The sequence below is a fragment of the Phyllopteryx taeniolatus genome, chromosome 6, assembly GCF_024500385.1.
Source record: "Phyllopteryx taeniolatus isolate TA_2022b chromosome 6, UOR_Ptae_1.2, whole genome shotgun sequence".
Taxonomy (NCBI): Eukaryota; Metazoa; Chordata; class Actinopteri; order Syngnathiformes; family Syngnathidae; genus Phyllopteryx; species Phyllopteryx taeniolatus.
Window position 1 is genome coordinate 10,688,674 of NC_084507.1, and position 22,682 is coordinate 10,711,355.

Sequence of the window (22,682 nt, forward strand, 5' to 3'; positions counted from 1 at the left end):
AGGAGTGGAAGATAGTAACCAAAGAGGTCATAAGGGAGTGCTTTGATAGCATTTAGCCATATATTGTAACACAGGTAGGAGAACGCGCAACGTTTACGAAACATGCACGATCAGTCAATGTAAGACTAGGCATGTGTGCATGACGACGTTGTGAACCTGCTAAGCTACACTCACATGTCACTAAGTACATTCATGCAAAGTGTGAGGAGATTCAAGGGAACTGAAAAGTGGTTAAATAAGCAACATGGGCGAAAGTTTCCTTTGGTTATTTTCTGCAAAGGAAGTCTGCAGGCATAGATAGCTAAAGTATGTGGCCTGGTTGCTCTGCTCAGGCGAAAGTGATACATGGGTGTGTGCTTTCAGGTTAATCACTTATGAGGCGCACCGAGGACAAAGTCCACACAAGTGAGTGTTACTGTGTATGATCCTTGTATCTTTTAGCTGCTGTTTGTCGGGCCAAGTTTGGGACGTTTCACAGTTATTGGCAGACAAGGTATTATTTATTTGATTTGCACATTTGAGGGATTTGTTACCAAAGCTTCTCAACTCAAAATCTGAATGCAAAACGAGACGGTAGAAAGTGTGTTTTTGTTTACTTTTCAGCAACAATAAATCGCTTGCTTTCATATTACAGTCTAATGTCCAACACCTTCTATTTGGTTCAGATTATGAAATTTATGAGATCTGTGCATCGCCAATCGATTGCTATTCCTTACAGTCTCTTGATATCTATTATAGGTAATTTGTAATTGAATTTGTCAAACTGAATCTGAAATGATCAAACGGAATGTAAGAATATATAATTAGAATTTATTTATTTTTTTGCTGATTAAAAAAATTCTTACATTAACTTTCAAGTTTATTGGACTTCAGTTCCATAATAACTTTTTCAAATTATGCTATTCAGATTCTGTTTTTAAATGCAACGTTTACAATTAAAAACATTGAAATTGTTTTTCAAATTCAGTTTTGTAATGCAAATATTCAAGTGTTGAAATTTAAATTCAAATAAAAATGATTCAAATTCAGTTCCTGCTGGCACATATTTCATCCCATACCAACTGTCCATCACAAAAACTTTACTAAGATTCTAAAAAGTCTAATAAATTTATAGCCAAACAATAAAATATCCTATATTTTATGACAACTGATGAAGACATACCTCAAGTCGTGTTGCCAGTGGTATCTAACATTTGTAACATTCGTGTGTAAAAAGAAGGTAGCCACTGTTCATGTTAAAATATAAAAACAAAACACTTTACCGTAACTCTAACAATTATAGTGATGCCTTGAGATAAGAGTTTACTTTGTTCCATGACCGCGCTCGTAACCAGCGATGTCGATAACTCATTACAAAGTCGCGCAAAAAAAAAAAAATGCAATTTTGAGTAAGGAACAAAGTAACATTACTTTCATCAGGAAAGTAATTAGATTACAGTTAATTCTTCTCACCAACAATAGCTACTTTTGCATCATCATCTCTCACAAAGTACTACATTGTAGCTGGTGATTCGAACAAAGGGCAGTCCAGCTGTGCAGAAGCATTTAACCGAGACCGCTTTATTTTATTTATTTTTAACACAATGCACAGTGACGGTGCAGTGCCATAAAAGTGCAAAGAAATGCACAATTTCACTTTCGCCACACTGTTTTTATTTTCCTTAGTAAAAGTGTATTTGGTTGTTGTTAACTTTTTATTTACACATTAATACAGTTTAACTGGCGTGTTAATTAATTATTCATATCAATGTGCGTGGTCATGAAGGGTAAGGACTGATTCATTGAAGGACAATCCATCCATCCATTTTCTGAGCCGCTTCTCCTCACTCGGGTTGCGGGCGTGCTGGAGCCTATCCCAGCTATCATCGGACAGGAGGCGGGGTACACCCTGAACTGGTTCCCAGCCAATCGCAGGGCAAATACAAACAAACAACCATTCGCACTCACATTCATACCTACGGGCAATTTTAGAGTTGTCAATTAACCTACCATGCATGTTTTTGGGATGTGGGAGGAAACCGGAGTGCAATTTTAGAGTTGTCAATTAACCTACCATGCATGTTTTTGGGATGTGGGAGGAAACCGGAGTGCCCGGAGAAAACCCACGCAGGCATGGGGAGAACATGCAAACTCCACACACGCGGGACCGGGGATTGAACCCCGGACCTCAGAACTGTGAGGCAGACGCTCTAACCAGTTGTCCACCGTGCCGCCGGACTTACAATACTTGCCTAATTAATATTTACAATGAAAAGTGTGAACTTTCAACTTCGTCTGTAGTCCGGACTGTGAGCTGTTTTAACGCGCTGGACGGCTGACGTCACGTAGTACTGTAATTTCTCGTGTATAATGCGCACCCATGTATAATACGCACTCCCCAAAGTTGACCCCAAAATTCTGGAAAACCCTTCTACCAATGTATAGTGCATTTTTACAATGCATGATTTTGCTTCTACCCATATGATCAAAAGATGAAGTATTATCTGTATTTTATTTTTTTTCATAGAATTATTCTGAAGTTAAGCACTTTATTTGAACACGTAATCTTTTTTTTTTTAATTTACTTTCTCTTATTTTGAAGTTCACAGCCCAACTTTTATTTAGTAAATAAGAAAACACACAGTTCTACTCATATGTTTGATTACCCAGGCAGAATTTGTAAGATGTGTACAATTCTTAAAGGAAAACATGAAGGACCAGGCGAAACACATTTAATTTAATTTTAATGGAAATCAAATTTAAACGGTCAAGTGTTTCAGAAAAGCATTATCATTAATCAAAACATAACCATAAAGAAATTAATGGTGGTTGTTGTTCAGTCATCAGTCATATTTAAACAAAAAACAATATTTCACAAATTCTGCCTGGGTATGTTAACTTATATGCACAATTGTACATATATGCAGTCATATGTACCCCTGTCATATTGGAATGAAAGTGCAGACCACCTTTTTCATAACCTAGGTGGCATACTAGAACGAAAGTGTACATCTTTTTCATAACCTCCAAGGGGCGGTGGCGTATTGGAATGAAAGTGTACAGCTTTTTCATAACCTCTAGATGGCGGCATACATTTATAACATGGGAAAGTCGTTTTCATTTTCTCCTATACCTATGTATGATGACCACTATTGATGTTTTTTTAAAAATTTGTGGGGGAAAATGCGCATTATACACGAGAAATTACGGTATATGTGGGGAAACCCTGAATCGATCATGATAGTAATAGTATTAGCAAGTCTGTAACTTCTGGTGTTCTTTTTTTTTTTTTTTTTCTTCTCATGCTCTTAACATCTGAAAAAGATGAGTTAATGCTCTGATGCTTGCTAAAATGAGCTCTAATCATGCACAACAACAGTTTGAACTATGAATGTATGTGTGACTTCATAAGCCCATTTTCTCCCAAAAATATGAGCTAAATTCTGAACTGTACAACTTCGAGGCTGTTTGACATAGTGGTTCCATTGTTCTGTGTAATCATTCAATGTAACAATTTGCTTTCGAGTGCATGATCCTTTTATTTAGACATTTTCTCCCATTGTATGTGAATAAGAAAATCAATTAAGCAATTAAACTTTCTAGTAATCCTATTAATCTTCAGTGAAGACTTCACATCTTACAGTATTTCCTGCTCTCTCTCCAGTGTTAACAGCATGAACACATCATCCTCCGGTCGGAGGACGCCAGTGGACCACGGTGTTCAGATCCGCTTCATCAATGACCTTCATGACTTCCGAGGAGGGCAGTCTGGGTCTCAAGCCAAGCCCAAGTCGCAGACCTCCTCTAAGTATGGTGTGGCGGTCCGTGTGCAGGGCATCGCGGGTCAGCCGTACGTTGTCCTTAAAGACGGCAAGAAGGGGGACTCTTATGGAGTTCAGCTCAGGACTCAGTATAATTCTGGCTACAGTAGCCTCCCCCGCAGGAGGGAGAAGGGCAAGCCAGCAATGCAGAGGGCAGATGATGGAGGGGGGCATGGAGGCGTGCTACGTCGGGCCCAATCCCATGGATCACTTCTGGACAGAGATGGGGAGGGAGAAGCTGGCAATGAGGAGTTTCAGCTATCTAGACCTCCAGGGGATGGAAAATCCGGCAGCTATGGCAACCTGGACAGCGGGCTGGGTGTACGAGGGGAAAGAGAACCGGTTCACAATATGGGGGATGGCTCATATAAGGCAAAATTGAACGGTTCAGTGGGTTCACTGAGTGAGAGGCGGCACTTCTCTAGCCTGGATCAGCAGGCGCATGCTGTCAACCACCCTGTAAACAGGTTTGACGACAGAAGGCTTGGACGTCAACAGCGAGGCATATCACCTTCCCAGGATGCTCAGGGTGTGCACCCTCACACCACCGACAACCGTTACACCTCACCCTCATCTTCAACACACAGCAGCCCGGGATGCGGCCAGAAAGCTTCCCCCAACACTACTGCACACTCAACTCATCGGCAGCCTTCAATGGGCAGATATGTTACCATGGAGACAGAGCCTCAAGTGAGACTTCTTGGGGGACTGGACTTCTCAGTCAGTGCCTAACTCCTCATTTCATGAGTAGTTTTCTCCTCTATGTCTTAAGGTTACCCCAGACCTTTTGCTGGACCAGAGTGCAGAGATGAGCAGAGAGGAGGAGCAGATCATGCAGACCATATACAGCATCCTCAGAGAAGGGTATGCACCTTCATCATCTCGTATAAATGATCATATTCATGCACCAAAGTGATCTTGCGCTGTAACAAAAGTACCGTATATCTGTCCTGCCTTCCTTCCTTTCTACCTTTCTTCCTTCCTTACTTCTCCATCCCATCCTTCTCTCCACCTAGCCATCCATCTTTCCTTCAATCCATCCTTCATCAACCATCCTCCAAACTTCATACTTCCATCCCTCCACCCTTTCATCTTTCAATCCTTCCATCCACCCATCATTCAAACCTTCCCTTCTTCCATCATCCATCCTTCAAAGTGATGGAACATTGTTGCCATACGTAAGTCTGTTGTTCTATCCACTCTTCCTTCCATTCATCTTGTAAACCTTCCATCTTTCCATTTTTTTCTTTCAGCTATCCATCTGGCCATCCTTTTTCCTTCAATCCAGCCACCTATCCATCTGTCAAATCTCCCCTCTTGCCATCCCTTCCTCAGTTCTTCCCTCCCTCCATCCTTTCTTCCATCGTTCATGCCTTCCATCATGCATCCTATCTTCCTTGAGTTTTTTCTCATATCTTTTCTTTCGTTCTTTCTTTTCTTTCTATGTCCATTTGTGTGTCTGTCTATCTTTTTTTCCTTTTCTTTTTTATCTCTCTCTCGCTAGCTCTCTGTCATTTTTTTATTTTGTTAATCCTGTGCATCCCAACTATATGAAATGAAGTTCAGTGCTATTATTGGCTGAATTTGGTTGTCTTGGTAATTTTTTAGCAGTCTTTTTGTTAATTGGCTTTTATTAATAAGGTATTTTCCTAAATATAAAGTGTCTTGTTTCTTTCTCTCTTTCTTTCTGTTGCTCATTTTCTTTCTCTCTTTCGTCCTCAGGACCAATGAAAGTGATGTTGCCATCAAGCACAAAGTCCAGATGATCTATCAGAGGCTTCAGAACCTTCAGGTCTGTTCTTAAGATATGTTGGACTAGTCTTTTATGCTTGCTTGCTTTTTTTTTTTTTTTTTTTTTATAAATTAACACTGCTTAAAGAGTTAACGCGTCCTCACACATTCATCTTCACCAGCACAAAGAAGCGCCCTTGGACTTGTTGAGAGAAAAGAGGGATCTTGAGAGGAAGGTGGCGGAGCTGCAGAGTGCCTTGCAAGAGGACCGAAGGGTAGGTGGAGTGCACACACTCCAAGGCACTCATGCAGATCTTGAAAACAAAACACCAGGTCTTAAAGCAATGACGACGTGAGTGGGGTTCCACCTCAACTGTTTATGCCTTTTTAACAATCAGGAGGGCTTGGGATACTGTAGAGTGTGCTTCAAATTAATCCTCTGATTAATCCTTTAAATCCTCTGCTAGTCAGAGGTACACACACACAAAGAATATAACTTCAGTAATGGCTCATTACATATTGTTTTAAGGAAGTTGGGGAGTTCTTAATCTCGAATAGCCCATAAGAACTTAATCCCCGTTGCATATTGATCTTTGGGCAATTGCCAACATCTTTAGCATTTCCTACAGGTTCATTGTTTACACTTCGAAACCATCTTGGTCCAATGGTCCAGTGCTCTCATTAATTTTATCATCTGCGCTTGTGTACAGGGCTCCCTTACCCGCTCCGAAAAAACTTTGAAAGTTGCGCTGGACTCCTGCTTGGATGCAAATCTGCAATTGGAGGAAACGCTGGCTCGGAAGAAGAAAGAACTCAATGATACCCAGTCTGAGTGAGGGACATAATATTCACACACACACACACACACACATTCATGCAAAGAGGTGGTGAGGGAGGGTACCATAGCCTGTGGGTGCTACTTTACAATGACTTATACCACATTGTGTTGCGATAGACATCTTGACACCACCTCAGACATGGGCTCTGTAAAGATACTGTGTATTGTGGAGTTAAAATAAAAAGTGCTGCTCTACTTTATGCAGCGGAGAGGGAATTTGAGATAACGTGATCTACCCTTAAGTTAATGAGACAGTAATACTGTATGGAATACAGTGGAACCACAAGTTACAAATTTAATGTTCCGTGACCCTGTTTGCAAACTGAACGACTAACGAATCAAGGGAATATTTCCTATTAAAAGGAATGGAAAGCATTTAGTTTGTTCCAGCCCCAGAAGAAGGTGATATTTACCTTATTTTTATGGGTCTGTGGTTAAAATACTGTAGAATATAGAATCTAGTGAAAACAGACTTTATTGTGATGAAATAAGGGTTTGCTTGCAAATCACTGCACACCCACACCTGCTCGGCGCCTCTCACCGTGGGCAACTCCAGAGTTGAAGAGAGTCCAACCCCTCTCAAGAGGACTGGTACCAGAGCCCAAGCAGTGTGTGGAGGCCAGTCCGACTATATCTCGTCTGAACTTCTCGACCTCACACACCAGCTCCGGCTCCTTCCCTGCCAGAGAGGTGACATTCCACGTCCCTAGAGCCAGCTTCTGTAGCCGGGGATGGGCTCGCCAAGGTCCCCGTCTTCGGCCACCGCCCAGCTTGCAGTGCACCCGACCCCTATCGGACCCTCCCACAGGTGGTGAGCGCATGGGAAGGGGGACTCACGTTACACTTTCGGGCTGTGCCCGGCCAGGCCCCATGGGTGCAGGCCCGGCCACCAGGCACTCGCCTTCGCGCCCCACCTCATGGCCTGGCTCCAGAGGGGGGGCCCGGTGACCTGCGTCCGGGCAAGGGAAACCTCGATCCACTTATGTTTTTCATCATAGGAGTCTTTTAGCCGTGCTTTGTCTGGTCCCTCACCTAGGACCTGTTTGCCATGGGTGACCCTACCAGGGGTGTGGAGCCCCAGACAACTTAGCTCCTAGGATCATTGGGACACACAAACCCCTCCACCACGATAAGGTGACGGCTTCCAGGAGGGGTAATTTAATTAATTGATTAGATATTCTGCATATCAGCATCCTATAACCTCTAATATTCATAATTTTTGGGTAGGAACATCTAAAAATGCACTTGCACCCAATAAATGCCAGATGGACACCTGCTACTCTACACCTGCTGTGGATGTTCATTAAAAAAAAAAAGGCCATAAAAAATCTTAACCTTTCATTATTTGCAGTATTATGATACAATGTTTTTATATTTTATTAGTAGTCATTATTTGTAAATAAACACTGCATAAAGTCACCAATCCTGGTTTGAATGTAATGAATCGGTCATCATATAAAAAAACGTGTTCCCTTGCAGACTGACTCAGCTGCGTATAGAAAGAGAGAATGCCGAGGCTCGTGCCAGAGAGATGGAGGACCACTTGGCCGAGCTCCAAGATGAACTGAGAAGAGAAAATGGCAACAGGAAGGTACAACAAAACTTGCATCAAGTTGCAGCTTACCCTGGCGGGAGATTTTCAGATGTAACATTTCTCGGGGTGTCTGCAGGATGTGGCGACTCTGGAGGCCGAGCTGATGGAGGTCTGTCACCTGAAGCAGAAGCTGGAGGAGACGCTGCGGCAGCGGGAGAGGGAACTGACAGCGCTGAAGGGAGCGCTGAAGGATGAGGTGGCCACGCATGACAAGGAGATTGAGGCCCTTCGAGAACAGTATAGCGTCGACATGGAGAAACTGAGGAGCAGCATGGAGCAAGTGTCTCAGGTACACACGTGTACGCGCATGCACGTACGTACGCACGCACAGACACACAGGAACTAAATGAAGTCATCAAGATATTAGGGCTGGGTTAATTATTAATTTATTTTTTAGGATTTTTTAAATTTATTTATTTTTTGCGGCTTCTGTATTTCAAAGTACATCCCCACTGATGGGCATTGCTTCCACAAACAACATGGATGTGAACAGAGAGGAGCTAGCTTACAACAGCACAGTCATTGTTACCCTCCCAAAAAAAAGATAATTTTCCAAATCTACTTGTGCTGATTTTTCAAAAACTAGCGAGTTTAATTCCCACTAAGAAACACAGCGGACTCATTTACCCATTGTTTTCTTTATGACACGAAAGGAGCCCAGTACAAGTCAATCGCAACTTGAATCGCGCTGAACATTACCAAAAGCTTGGTGCCCGTTTATATGTTGCAAAAGCAGTGATTTATTGACATGTTATGGTATATCCTTCCAAGCTGCAAATATTTTTCCTATGTCGCCGTTTAGCTGCATGGCCATGTAGAATGGTGGATCTGTATGCCTTTTGTACTGGAAAAGTTTTGCCGTGCAACAGGGGAGTTTGAAATAGTTCCTCTACTTATTTTTTAATCATCCGGATGTTTATTGAAAATACAGCTGTACAGAAAAGGGTTGTAGGGGTGCGAACCACAGCAGAACAATAGTTAGTCTTGATCAGCCTCCCAATGAAAAGAAAGCAGTCGGAGCCACAACCTATTTTGACATATATATATATATATATATATATATATACATACATATATATATATATATATATATATATATATATATATATACACATATATATATATATATATATAAAACCTGTATGCTTTGTACAAAAAAACTGTTGCATTTATGAAATCAACGAAATGCTCCAGAGAACACAGAATTTTATTTCTGCATGTAACAAAAAGGATTTTACACTTGGTTGATGCTTAATTTCAAATAAAATACTCAGTGTCTGTTTGAGTCCTCATATTTAACAAATAAAAATCCAAATTTACCCAACCTGCACTAAACGAAAAATGCGATGCTGCAGATGCCATCTGCTTCTGTGTTTGATAATTTTATTGCATGTAGTACTGGATTGTGCAGTCAACTGTCCTCCTCGTATGTAGGAGACAAAAATCCAAACTTATCCAAATATTATCCACCGGCACTGAACCAACAATGCAAACCAAAATGTAGTTGAATTTGCAGTCTTAATCCCCATCTTGAAGTGACTTCTGCTCACATCAGCCTTACGTAACAGCTCCGAAACGGCCTTTTTTCGCTCTGCTCCCTCTGGATATTTCTTAGCAAAGGCAGAGTGTTTGTTCTTGAAATGTCTTGCAACATTTGACTTTTTGTTGTTTGCCAATTTTTCACCGCATATTAAGTAGACTGGTAAACCAGTTTCATCAGCAGTGAGAATCTGCAAAAGAATCTGTCCACGTAGCATTAAATGTTCTGTTATCTTCAGAAATTTTTCTTTTCTTGGATTTATCCATCATTTGCCTTCCAGGCAAGTGTCAAAAAGCTAAATAAATCGCGATGTTGGTGTGCTGGATTAATCTGGGCAGCTAGACTTGAGGTATGCCAGGTATACAAGATATTAGAGTGTCGCACATCGGTGGATGTGACTCACATTTTGGGCGATAAAAATATTAAAACATTTTATTTTAATGTTACTCGTTTAGCATAATCTTCAAATTTAGAATTATTTTTAAAAACGAACAAAGTAAAATAAAATGTATTTTAATAAAATACTCATTTATTTTCCAAAGTCACAGGGAGCCACAACAGTAGGATGAAAGAGCCACACATGGGTTGCCGACCCCTGGTCTAGATACTTGACGACAAGTAACATTACAAAGTCAGATTGTGTTCTTATTTGTGGACAGGGAGGACAACCGGTGTAGACATGCAACAAATAACCAGTAGAACAAGCTAAGAGGACAAAAAAGGACAGGACAGGATGTGGGAATTGAGCAAGGCAGTGCTACTGATGAGTGGTGCAGTCGGATGCTTTTTATAGTGTCTAAACACCTGTAAGAAACTGAGAGTTGATATCTTAATACAACCTGTGTTGTTGTTAGTTGTCGCAGCAAAAGCAATTCAAGCCTTTTGCGTGTCAATGGAACTTATTAGTGAATGAGCGCCATATCACATGCATGTAGTTGCTGTCCCAGCACATCGAGGAAGGCGCCCCCCACCCTCAAGTGGGGGCCAAGTCAGCAAGTCCATCACCTGGGGGACCCAGCCAGGGGGATGTCACCCACTCCCCAGGACCCAGGCCGGTCACCCAGCCTGACCGAAGCACCCCAACTAGTCCCAAAAGGAGGGGCAAGGGTACCGGACCAACGCGCCCCACCGCTGCCACCACCCCCAGAGAGCATGGCGCCCCCAACCACCAACAACACAGGAGCCAGCTGCCACCCCAAAAGGTCACAGCCCATCAAAAGTGAGCCCATGTCAAGCACCTCCCGCGAGCAATGGGGAGAGGAAGGCGAGGACGCTGCGGGCCTCGACTGGCTTGAAGACCACAGAGAAAAGGGGGGCTTCACCCCACCACCATAAACCCCCAACCCAGCGGCCAGAATAGGGCACAGGAGGTGGGCCTGTCCAAGACAGGAAGCGCCGACACCCTACCAGAGGCCCCAAAGTCATCTGGGGACCCCACACAGCCCAAGTAAGAGAGGGGTGATGACTATGGCAAAGTGCCCCAGGGAAAGGAAAGTGGAGGACACAAGCCCAGGGTGCAGCAGCATGGCCCCCAGTCTGCCCCCTGGAGACCAGGATGAGGCCCCTGGAGTGGGGCCAGCGCGCCTTGCCTCACCTGAACAACTTTACATTACAAAAGACCTTGAAAGAGCTTCAACAAGTGATATATAGACCATCTGAGCCATGCAGTTTGCCCACTCATTTTATGATCTTAATTTGTTAAACATTTAAAAGGCGAATTCATTAAGGATCATGCTTGCATTGCAAAAGAGATGTCTTGAGAGGGGAGAGAGGAAATGCTTGATTTTTAATTATCTGTAAACAAAAAAAACATTTTCTATTATTTCGGTGGAAGTTGATGCATGCCGCATGGGAAACTGGTATAAGGAGAAATAAAGTAAATTAGGTTGTCATTTTTTTTTCTGTCAACGAAGGTGAAAAAAATCAATTGAAATCAGAAATAGAATTTATGTGGAAAAAAAAAAAAGTCCCAAAAATGGATTTTATCACCCAGCCGTACAACAGCGCGTTGGACTTTTAACTCACACTCAGGTTTTCTCATCTGTACCTGAATTGTTAGGACTGTCATGCAATTTTCTCCTGTCTCTCAGTCTCACGTGGGGATCGAGGCTGAGCGCTTGCGCGTGAATTCATCAGTTCGCACTCTCCAGCAGCAGTTGGAGGACTGCAGGGATGAGAGCAGCCACTGGATGGAGCAGTTTCACAACACCAGGGATGAATTTCGCTCTACAAAGCAAGAGTAAGTTCAGAGACTTTACAGAGGTTTTGCTTGCTTTCAATGTCTTCTGCATTCCCAAGAAAGGATTGTCACTTTCATTTATCATTCAGTCATTGCATTCTAATTTATGTATCACGCTCTTCTTTCTTTCTACCTGCTCAATGTTTCTGCACCTCTTTGTCAGAGAGCCACCCAGCAACTATGAAACAGTGTGAGAGTCACTAGTTGTACAGTTTGTGTGTTGCTGTGGAAATCTGTAGCTGTAGAATCAAGGCCCCTTCCAAAATTAAATCCATAATTTGTGTAAAAATTATGGGTGCTCCTATCCTAAACAAAGAAAAAACTTGTTTTTGCTCTCATTTTTCATGAGCTGAACTCAAAGATCTAAAACTTTTTTCTGTATACACAAAAGGCCTATTTAGCTAAAATTTTGTTCATGAATCCAATTGTGTGCCAGTCAGCACTTCTCGTTTGCCGAGGTAATCGATCCACCTTACAGATGTGTCATATGAAGATGATTAGGTGGCATGATTACAGCACAGGTGTGGCATAGCCTGCCCACAATAAAAAAAGTCACTCTAAAATGTGCAGTTTTGCTGTATTGCACTGAGGTGGATGTATTTCCTTGGCAAAGGAGAAATGTTCACTAACATAGATTTTCACTTAAGGAAAAAAAAAAAGTAAAAAGAAAGTGTTGCATTTTTTTAAATTGTTTTTTCTTTTTTTTTTTGTCCTGTTTAGCTGTTTGGTCAAGCAGAATGGAAAATCTCTATCCCTTTCATGCCGGAACACTTTTACTGTGTCACAGTGGAGTTTTTAAGCTTCTGCTGTGGTATCATAATTGAGGTTTATTGGGAATCAGACTTGCTTAGTCGAACAGAACAAAGTTTCTAGAAGGGAGAGAGAAACAAAGACAAAGCACTAATTGTAAACAGGAGAGAAGTAAACCATTACATTATCTACAGCAATGAAACTTTAAATACACATACATTTGTTTATATTGTAGTTCACTGTAATTGTTTGGGAAGGAAAAAAAACTTGTCCAAGACGAGCATTTTAACTGTTGCCTTTTAAAATTTTCAGTGTTTACTTTAAATGTTATCGACATGTTCTGTGGATGGTCTTGCATTGTAATGTGTTTAGCTTCAAAATTGGATACAGACTTTCTGTAAACATCCGTTCAGTGGAAACGGGGAATGTTAATTGTATATGTAGGGCTGCACGATATTGGAAATAAAAGACATTGCATTTTTTTTTAAACCAATAATACACGATCAGTGTTGGTAAAGTTCATTTCCTACGTGAACTAGTTCAAAGTTTAGTACATTGTTCCAAAAATGTAGTTCAGTTAATAGTTCATAATTCAGCATTTTGGACTAAGTTCACCGGTCCAAAAACTAACTAATAATTCATAGTGCTTTTTTTTTATTTTTATGTTGATTACAGGCTATTACCCTCAAAATACTGGCATTTCATTTCGTCATTGTTGGCACCCACTCCGTCCACATTAGTAGCCAGCTGCACCTTTCACCCTACAAAGGAAAACTTGTTGCTTGAAGGGTGTTTTTTTTTCTTTAAATGCAGAATTAAAACAATAACATGACTTTTGTCATTAATGTGCAAACGAAAACACGCAACAAAGTATGACTGACTATATTAGCAAAATATGTGACTGATTTTGTTCATTACCTCAATGTTTTACCATTATCAAATTTAATCCACAACTGCTAATCAGACACATTGTCATACATAAAAATATGTGCTCAAATTTAAGACTCCTGCAAACCCGACTAGAGAAAGAGGAGAATGAGGAGGAGCTGAAAGAGCTCCAGGAAAAAATGAACGCAATGAAACAGAAGATGCCGGACCCCAACCACGAACAGACTTTAAAGCAGGTGCACGAGTGCGCTCACAAATGCTGAGGATTACAGAAATGATCTAAACAGAGCAGTTTAAACATGGTGTTGGTCATGATTTTGTATAGGAGCTTGAGCGACTCAGTGCTGATCTGCAGAAGGCAAAATCAGAGGTGGAGAAGCAGAGGACGGAATTTGACAAAAAGGTGATGGAGACCATCTCGGTGAAAAAAGCTCATCAGGAGCAAGAGGCAGAACTAAAATACGAGATTGATCGACTAAAGAACCAGTTGCAGAGGGCCAGAGATGACTTTGCCAAGGCCCAGGAGAAAAACAAAAAGGTTAGTTGCTAAAATTAAACCTAAATGACTGGCTGCATGCTTGTATATACACACATACAGTACAAGATCAGCTGTTGTTCTGTCCCATAGCTCCCAGACCCAGCCACCGTCTCTGAACTGGAGCAGAAGCTCAGGGAAGCACAAATTGAAGCCAGCCAGCTCAAAGACAAATTGCAATCAGCTGAGGAGGAGCTGGAGGCCAGTAAATCCCATTTGAGTAGATCTCAGGTGGACCTGAAGTCTTTAGAAGATGCCCAGAAGGAACAGACTGAGTCCAACATTCGTCTGAAAGATAAATTGTCTCGGTTAGAGGTAAGATTTTGTCCTTCTCAAAGCATAAAATCCGTTAGAATGACAGTGCTAAACTGGACTGTGATGTCTTCAGGCTCAACTGCTGACCAGCAATGCGGAGAACTCAGAGGCCGAGCTTGCCCTCCACACCGAGCTGAGGGGCCTGAGATCTGAGCTGGATGAGACAAAGCGAAAAGCTTCACGCATGACACAGGAGCACCGGGAACTCAGTCAGCGTGTGGAGGATGCTGAGAAAGAAAAGGAGGTGGTCAAACAGACCCTCAACCAGAAGGAGGAGCTCAGACAACAGCAGGAGAGAGCTCTGGAGAAAATCAACAAGGAGGTAGGAAAGAAGGAGGGGGTTCAGTGGGTGGGGCATCCATCCATCCATCCATTTTCCACCGCTTAACTGAGGTCGGGTCGTGAGGGCAGTAGACGCCCAGACTTCCCTCTCCCCAGCCACTTCAATCAGCTCTTCCGGGGGGATCCCGAGGCGTTCCAAGGCCAGCTGGGAGACATCGTCTCTCCAGCGTGTCCTGGGTCGTGTCCGGTGTCTCCTCCCAGTGGCAAGTGCCCGGAACACCTCACCGGGGAGGCGTCCGGGAGGCATCCGAATCAGATGCCCCAGCCACCTCATCTGGCTCCTCGATGTGGTGGAGCAGCGGCTCTACCCTGAGATCCTCCCGGATGACTGAGCTTCTCACCCCATCTCTAAGGGAGAGCCCGGACACCCTGCGGAGGAAACTCATTTCGGCCGCTTGTATCCGGGATCTTGTTCTTTCGGTCACGACCCACAGCTCGTGACCATAGGTGAGTGTAGGAACATAGATCGACCGGTAAATTGGGAGCTTCTCCCTTTGGCTTAGCTCCTTCTTTACCACAACGGACCGATACAACGTCCACATCACTGCAGATGCTGCACCAATCCCTCTGTCGATCTCCTGTTCCATTCTTCCCTCACTCGTGAACAAGACCCCAAGATACTTGAACTCCTCCATTTGGGGCAGTATATCATCCCCGACCTGGAGAGGGCACGCCACCCGTTTCCGATTGATGACCTGATTCTCATCCCAGCCGCTTCACACTCCGCTGCGAACTGCTCCAGTGAGAGTTGGAGATCAAAATATCAATATTGTTATATGTCATGATACAGCATTGATTCCCCCAACTTCAAAAATCAATGTTACTGTTGTCCGACTCTCCAAAACCCCTAAAAAAACATGTTTAATGATTTCATGATAGTGTAATTTATCATCCAACCGCTCTAAAAATCAAAACAGGAATTAAATTACATTTTCAACAAAATAAATGTATTTGGTTGAAGATTAAACATATTAAATTCTCCTCTTCCAAACTCAACATACCAAAACAACAAATAGAAAGCTCCACCAAATATTTTTATTATTTTATTAATTAAACGTTTTACCACATGGCATAGTGATTAGTAAAGATTTTCTCTGGGTCCGACGGCCTCCTCCCACATTCCAAACTTGCATTTTATGTTAATTGAAGACTCTAAATTGTCATAGGTGTGAATGGTTATTTGTCCATACAGTGTGCGCCTCTCGCCCAAAGTTGGCTGGGATAGGCTGCAGCTCAGCTGCAATTCTAATGAGGACAAGCACTATAGAAAATGGATGAATGGAAGCTTTCCCAAAAACTTTGGTTTACTTAAACGTGCAAAGCGTTCATTTCTTCAGTTGCATGGCTATTTTGATGTAATGTGTTTCATCTTCAAGTATATCAATCATCACCGTATTGTGATACTGTTGTTATTGGTAAAATACGTGATCGTAGCATGTTACACTGAGATTCCCACTTCTACAGAGTGCTCACTAGTAAACGCACTGCACGAAAATAATCCCCCTCTTTTTGTCCCTTTTTGTCCTCCCTCTTCCCTCTTGTCTCGCTGTCAGTTTGAGTCTCTTACCATGTCCTCAAGAGGTGAGGTGCAGACTCTCAAGGTTCAACTGGAGGAGCAGAGAGAGTGCGCACGCAAGGAAATGCAGGAGGTGCAACGTCACGGTAGCGACGCTCAAACCGAACTGGACAGAAGTCAGACAAATCTGAGGCGACTGGAGGAGGAGGTGGGTGCCAAACACAGAGAGTCAAAGCGTGATGAACACAGTTTGGCGTGACCGTGCCTAATATGACTGCGACTCCGAGTAGCTGTCACGACAGAAGAAGGAGCTCTTGCTCACATGCGAGGAGAGGGACAACCACCAGCTAGATAAAGAGATGCTAACCAACAGACTGCGCCACCTCGAGGCAGAGAGTGAGGCGGGCAAGAACAGCCTCAACGAGAAGACCAGGGAGATTCGTATCCTGGAGGTAAAATATGTGCATCTGTTTGTCTGTGTGTTTGGGATGTGAGGGGAATGAAGCATGCAAGTGGAATAATAAAGAGGAAGTAAACAGTGCTAGTGGAATACGCCATAGGGGAGCCGAAAGCTAACATTTTCAGTGTCACTTAGCTGGAATACAAGAACACATTTGACCCCAACTACCTCGTGTATCATGTGACGATTTGTACTTAGAATCAGGAGGGTTCTTGCTGTGACATGGAACAAGGATGCCTAAAAAGGAATGATTGATTGTGACCGGTACAAGGAGTATCTCTTGACTTTTGATACATACCTCAGCAAACGTGTGTTGGGCATAATTAAAAATCACTAGGGTTTTTGCTTACATATTCCATCTATTTTCTATTGTATATACATATACCGTATATATCATATAAAAAAACAAGTGGGGGGGAAAATGCTAATATTTCTGAATGGTTTATACAGTCCCTTAACAGAGAACACTTATTGTAAGGATATCAAAACTAAAACTCAGCACTTAATGGTGCAAAATAGGTCAAACATCAAGTTTACAGGTTGACTCCACACCTGCTGACAGTTCAACCTCAATTTTTGAGGCATGTTTACGCCCCAAAGTTTTGTAAGCCCTTTGGAGCAATGTTTTATTTCTCCCTGGATGTTTAATAATGTGTTGAAAATTGGACCTGACAGAACACAGCACAGAGACTGAAAACTCCTTTGTCGCTTGCTGGTTGCAGTCCATATTTAAAGAATGGACATTGTAGAGATGTGACCTCCTCTCTTTCAGGAAAAGTTGAAGCACCTGGAGCTGGAGCTGGAGGAGGAGAGAAGCAGCGGGGAGATGCTGACGGAGCGCGTGTCCAGAAGCAGAGACCAGATTGACCAGCTGCGCTCGGAGCTTATGCAGGAGCGATCATCCAAACAGGACCTCGAGTTGGACAAGAATGCCATGGAGAGACATGTGCGTGCATTTTAAAAATCATTCATTCTTTGCATTTTATGTTATTAGACTTATTTATGTGTGGCTGTGTCGCTACAGCTCAAGGAGTTGAGGGGTCGTGTCGCCGACATGGAGGGCCAGTCTCGCTCCTCAGCTGGGGCCACTCAGCTGGAGAGCAAAATCCAGGAGCTTGAGGAACGTCTCCGGACTGAGGACAGGTACTGTAGTTTTTTTTCTTGTGACAGTTCCTTTTGTTTTTTTTATTTGTGGTGATCAAAAATAGTTCAACAATGAAAAAGGTTCCTTTGGGAAATCATGCAAATTGAATTAATCCTCCTTAAACATGTATTTAACTGTAGAAGCAACTGAACCTTCTAAAACATCACAATAACGTACATGTTTTTTAAATGAAAGTACCCAGAGAAAATCCACACAAGCACACGGAGAACCAGCAAACTCCACAATGGCTAGCTATCTATATTAAGATTTAGGAGTCCTCACTTCGAACAGCTTATTTGACTTTGGTTAGCACATTTTCAAAATGTAGGAAAAATTGTGCACATTTTAGATGTGATTTTTGTGAATGTTGATTCAATAGTTATTTAATTTTGTGTATATATGCAATTTTCGCGACTGCTTATAATTTTGCCCAAAAATTGTTTCCTAATTTTTTCTTCGTATGAACCAGATCTTTACGGGTAGCAGCTTATTAAAACAGGACAATTGCAATGCTTAATATAAACATAAAATTAATATGGAACACAGTTGGGGTTCGCCTGTTGACCTGGCCCTTGAAAACTGTTCAATTTCTCATGTGGTCCCTTTGGAAAATGAATTACCCACCCCTGCTTTAGTCTATATAGTGTATGATCATCTGTGTTTATCTATCCACTTCTAAAGGGAGAAGAATTCTCTTTTGGCGTCCCAGCGCCGCCTTGAGAGGAAGCTTAAGGAGTTGAACATGATGCTGGACGAGGAGAGAGAAACACACACTGAACAGAAGGACCAGGTTAGCACATTCTCAACATGTTTACTACCGAGACAGCGGGGACGCGCTCATCAGCTGTCCCCCCCCCCCGTTCCCCCTTGTGTTGCCTTGCAGCTTTCTCTAAAAGTGAAGGCTCTGAAGAGGCAGGTGGACGAGGGCGAAACTGAGTTAGAGAGGATCGACACGCTGAGGAGGAAGGCTCAGAGAGACATGGAAGAGCAGATAGAGCTTAAAGACGCCTTGCAGTCACGAGTCAACGCTTTGGAAACGGAACTCAAGTAAACCATACCATTTTTAAATACTACTTCCTTTTTCACTAACTTCAACAGACAATTAATTACGGGGTGTGTTGAACAGTACAAAACACAGCACCTCTTTGCGTCAGGAGAAGTAAAACCACACGTGAATGATGTCATCACCCAGGCATTCCGACGCCTTTAGTGTAGCACACACTCCTCACACACCTGCAAGACATTTTCAGTGTGTGTGATGCATTTCACATTTCACATGTCAGCACGTGCCAAAATAATTACAGTACTCAGAAACCCTGAGGGGCCATTCCAGGCCTGACGTACTCATGCTCCATGTTTTACGTGGTATGGCCACCAGAGGGAGCCCTGCCAATTCCCTCATGAGAGTAGAAAGTGGAAACCCAAGAACCAAAACTACTAAAGAACATCCATCCATTTTCCGTACTGCTTAGGGTCACTGGTGAGCTGGAGCCTATCCCTAGTGACTTCGGTCAAGAGGCAGGGTACACCTTGGACTGGTTGCTACCCAGTTGCAGGGCACAGTTAGGCAAAGGGATACGTCCCCAAACACAATTCCCCCCTACACAGTCACTTCGTTCACACTTCACAATGCAATCAAGTCTGTGTCGCTTATCAGAGTCTACTCTGCGCATCCAACGAAACTCAATGGAGCTCCGCTTACCTTTTATCTCTGACATGATATCAGGGGCGTCACACCCATGGGGGATGTGGACATGTGTATATATATATATATATATATATATATATACATTTTTTTTTTTAATTTTTTTTTTATTATTGCTAGACCAATATATTTTTTTAACTGATATTTGGTAAGAAGAAAAATATTGGTGTCAAAATTTTAAATAATAAAAACTCCAACACCTCATTTAAATTCCCTTAAGCACGTTTATTAAACATCCATCCATTTTCTGAGCCGCTTCTCCTCACTAGGGTCGCGGGAGTGCTAGAGCCTATCCCAGCTATCTTCGGGTAGGAGGCGGGGTACACCCTGAACTGGTTGCCAGCCAATCGCAGGGCACACACACAAACAAACCAGAAAAAAACACTTCAGACGCTTCTCCTGCTAAGAAGTAACGGTACTTTTACTCCGTTACAATGATTTAAATGTCACTCGCTACTTTTATCAATCATTGCTTATTTATCAACTATTTCGTGCGCGAGACTATGACTTAGACTTCCGCATTGGCCACTGTTTGCCCTAATCTAATTTAAGCGCTAGTGAAATCATTTGTCTAATTCACCATTCAAACAACACAAGAAAGTCACATGACCTCACACAACGTCTTCTATTGGGATTCTGGAGCGTAGGTATTCACACTAGATAAGCCAACCCGTCATGCCTGAATGGCCACAATTTTGGGAAAGTCGTCGTTGCCACGAAGGCAACGGCACGCTACTCTTGTTTACATTTTAGACAAACAAAAACAACAGCTTTCATGTATTGTAATATTTGTCTGGCACTGTCTGCCCAAACGTGGCTATTTCAGCTCACTTATAACTTGGGAAAACACTGCATTAAATTGAAAATGTTTTTATTTTTTATTTTTTCATTGTTTGTGCTATTTACTCAGTACTTGAGTCCCAACGTCATTGGAAATGGGGGTGGGTTGTGCATAAAAAATTCACACACTAGGCTGTTCTACAAATCGTCAAAATAGAACTAACTTTGATTCTTGCGTGTTGCAGAAGGAAAACCAAGGCCACCATGCGTCCCGCTTTGGATTCGTCCGCTTTCAGCTCGGACGATGATGACAGCGTTTACGACTCGTCCACCATCACGTCCCTCCTTACCGAGGGCAACCTCCAGACCAGCTCCTGTTGAAAGTAGCATAGCACACACACCTTTCAGACCGGTCAGCTGAGGCAATAATGGTACTGCAGATGCACTACAGAGCAGGAGGGAGTGTTATAAAGGTTAGTGGGTTGTCCATTCACCTCATGGGAGTGAATTAAAGGAAGCCAAACTTCCTGTTTAAGGTGGTTTCCTTCACAGCATACGTGAGCAATATTTGGTACAGAAGTAGACTGAAAAATGAACAGTGAACTCTATTGCTGCTCCACTATTTCTATGTAGTTTTCTTCATTTTAATGCAAAATAAGGGCCCATGCTGCCACTTTATTTATGCTTTACTTTTACTTAAAGTTTCAGAATACATGATGCCTTACAAAACAGATAATAATCATGATGATTTTTGTATGTTTTTATTTAACATTTCTAGTTTCTTAATTTTGTATTTAGTTTGAACAAATCAGCACTGAAGGACATTTACTGCACTGTATTGTTTATTTTTTTATGTCTATGAATCAAGTAAAGCGGGATATTAATAATCATGTACTGTATTTGGGTTGTCAATGTATCACAATACTAGAATTGCTCATTGGGCAAATATTTCCCATTTTTAATCTTTTATATTTCCTTTAGTAAAAAAGTCTTCATTCACTAAAAATGTCTTAGCATTTGTTTTCATAATTTAAGAGTGGTGATTGTATTGACTTTTTTTTTTTGCATATTTGCGATAATTTGAAGGAGTGACACATCTACTTGCAGAACACGTTCCTCCACAAGGGACGTGGAAACTTTTTAAGAAGTGCTCACTGGCCACGCACAAATCATTCACTGTGAAAAATGTTGAAAGCATTAGCTAGGAAGATTCGGAATTTCTGGAACTAGCCTAAAAAATGACTCCTAAAACAGTCTGGAATAGAAAATATACAAATTGAAAGAAAGAACAAAACTTGTATTCACAACCTGAAAAATGCACCAAATCCAAATTATCCCACTAATATTGAAGAATTAAAACAAAAATTATAATGCACAATGCCAGTAATATACAGTCATTGCCATGGCAACCGCACATCATCACCTCTGGTGTTGTTTATAAAATTGGTGGACCAGCCGGGACCTCTTTGTTTTTATTCTGTGGACCCTATCCTAAGCTATTCGCTAAAAAAAAAAAAAAAACCTAGTTACGGTTTTTGTGCTCTTTCTGAAATGGCCTAAGATTCTACCAGTGCAGCAATTGGCGTCATAGTATGTTATGGAAATATATCTTGACAGAGAGACTTGCATCTTTATTAGTTGTGGAGGAGCTAAGTTTAGCCAGTGTTTTTAGTGGAAGTTAAGGAGATTCTTCGCCACATATGCATGTAGATGTGCACTTCCAGTGCATTTTTTTTTTTTATCCAAGTGTATTTTCATGGTTAATGTATGATGAGTTTGAAATATTAAACTTTTAGTATCATGGTTTGTGCTATATTTACCGTTTAAACCATAGGCAATTATAAACATGTCAGGGGATGTCAATTACCCGTGATTTTTTTGGTATTATTTTTTTATTATTATTATTTTACTATTGCATCATCTTTATTGGTACCAAGCTGAGCAGTTTGGCATATGTGAAGCTGCTCAGGCAGATCCACCTGATTTTGATTAAACTTTTTTCAAAGTCCAATTATGATTAACAGTTTTCCAGTGTATAGCTCTACAGGAGGTTCAAAGTCAACACACATGGGACGTAGAAGAGTAAAACCGGCTCCCTGCAGTCTCTGTGGAGCGACATATTGTACTGGGTCAGGTGTTGATAACGATGTTATTACAGGGCTTGTTTGTTATTGAGGTCTGAGGCCTCACTAAACTGTGATGTGACACAGCTGCTTGTTGCTGAGTGTGTCTTTTTGCTTGTGTCACAAACATTTTTTCCAGCTTGTAAACCTTTGAGTCACATGTTCCACATGCTGATGTCTGCTTCCACACAGCTCAGTCATAAACCTCGACTTCAAAATCGACTGTTAGGCCTCAACATTCTCAACAGGTGTGTAATGACAATGGTGTTATGGTTTAGAGCTTATTTTCATCAGTTAGTGATCCATTTGTCTCAAAGAAAAAAAAAAAAGTGTGCAGTAGATCCCACAAAGTGTAACACAGTCAGTTCAGTGACAGTGGTAA

General features: G+C 41.9%; 1 protein-coding gene across 1 annotated transcript; it reads left to right on the forward strand.

The window, feature by feature from the left end:
* The first annotated feature begins 406 nt into the window (after positions 1 to 406).
* LOC133479089 (cingulin) lies at positions 407 to 21,980 on the forward strand. The gene is given in 21 exon segments (XM_061775582.1): positions 407 to 466; positions 468 to 493; positions 3,644 to 4,490; positions 4,573 to 4,664; positions 5,523 to 5,592; positions 5,714 to 5,806; positions 6,242 to 6,363; positions 7,849 to 7,960; positions 8,040 to 8,252; positions 11,594 to 11,742; positions 13,496 to 13,616; positions 13,706 to 13,918; positions 14,009 to 14,230; positions 14,304 to 14,552; positions 16,126 to 16,296; positions 16,379 to 16,540; positions 17,321 to 17,494; positions 17,573 to 17,691; positions 18,374 to 18,482; positions 18,576 to 18,739; positions 20,423 to 21,980. Coding segments are annotated over 21 exon segments (3,609 nt in total). The 5' UTR covers positions 407 to 421; the 3' UTR covers positions 20,559 to 21,980.
* Positions 21,981 to 22,682: the final 702 nt, after the last annotated feature.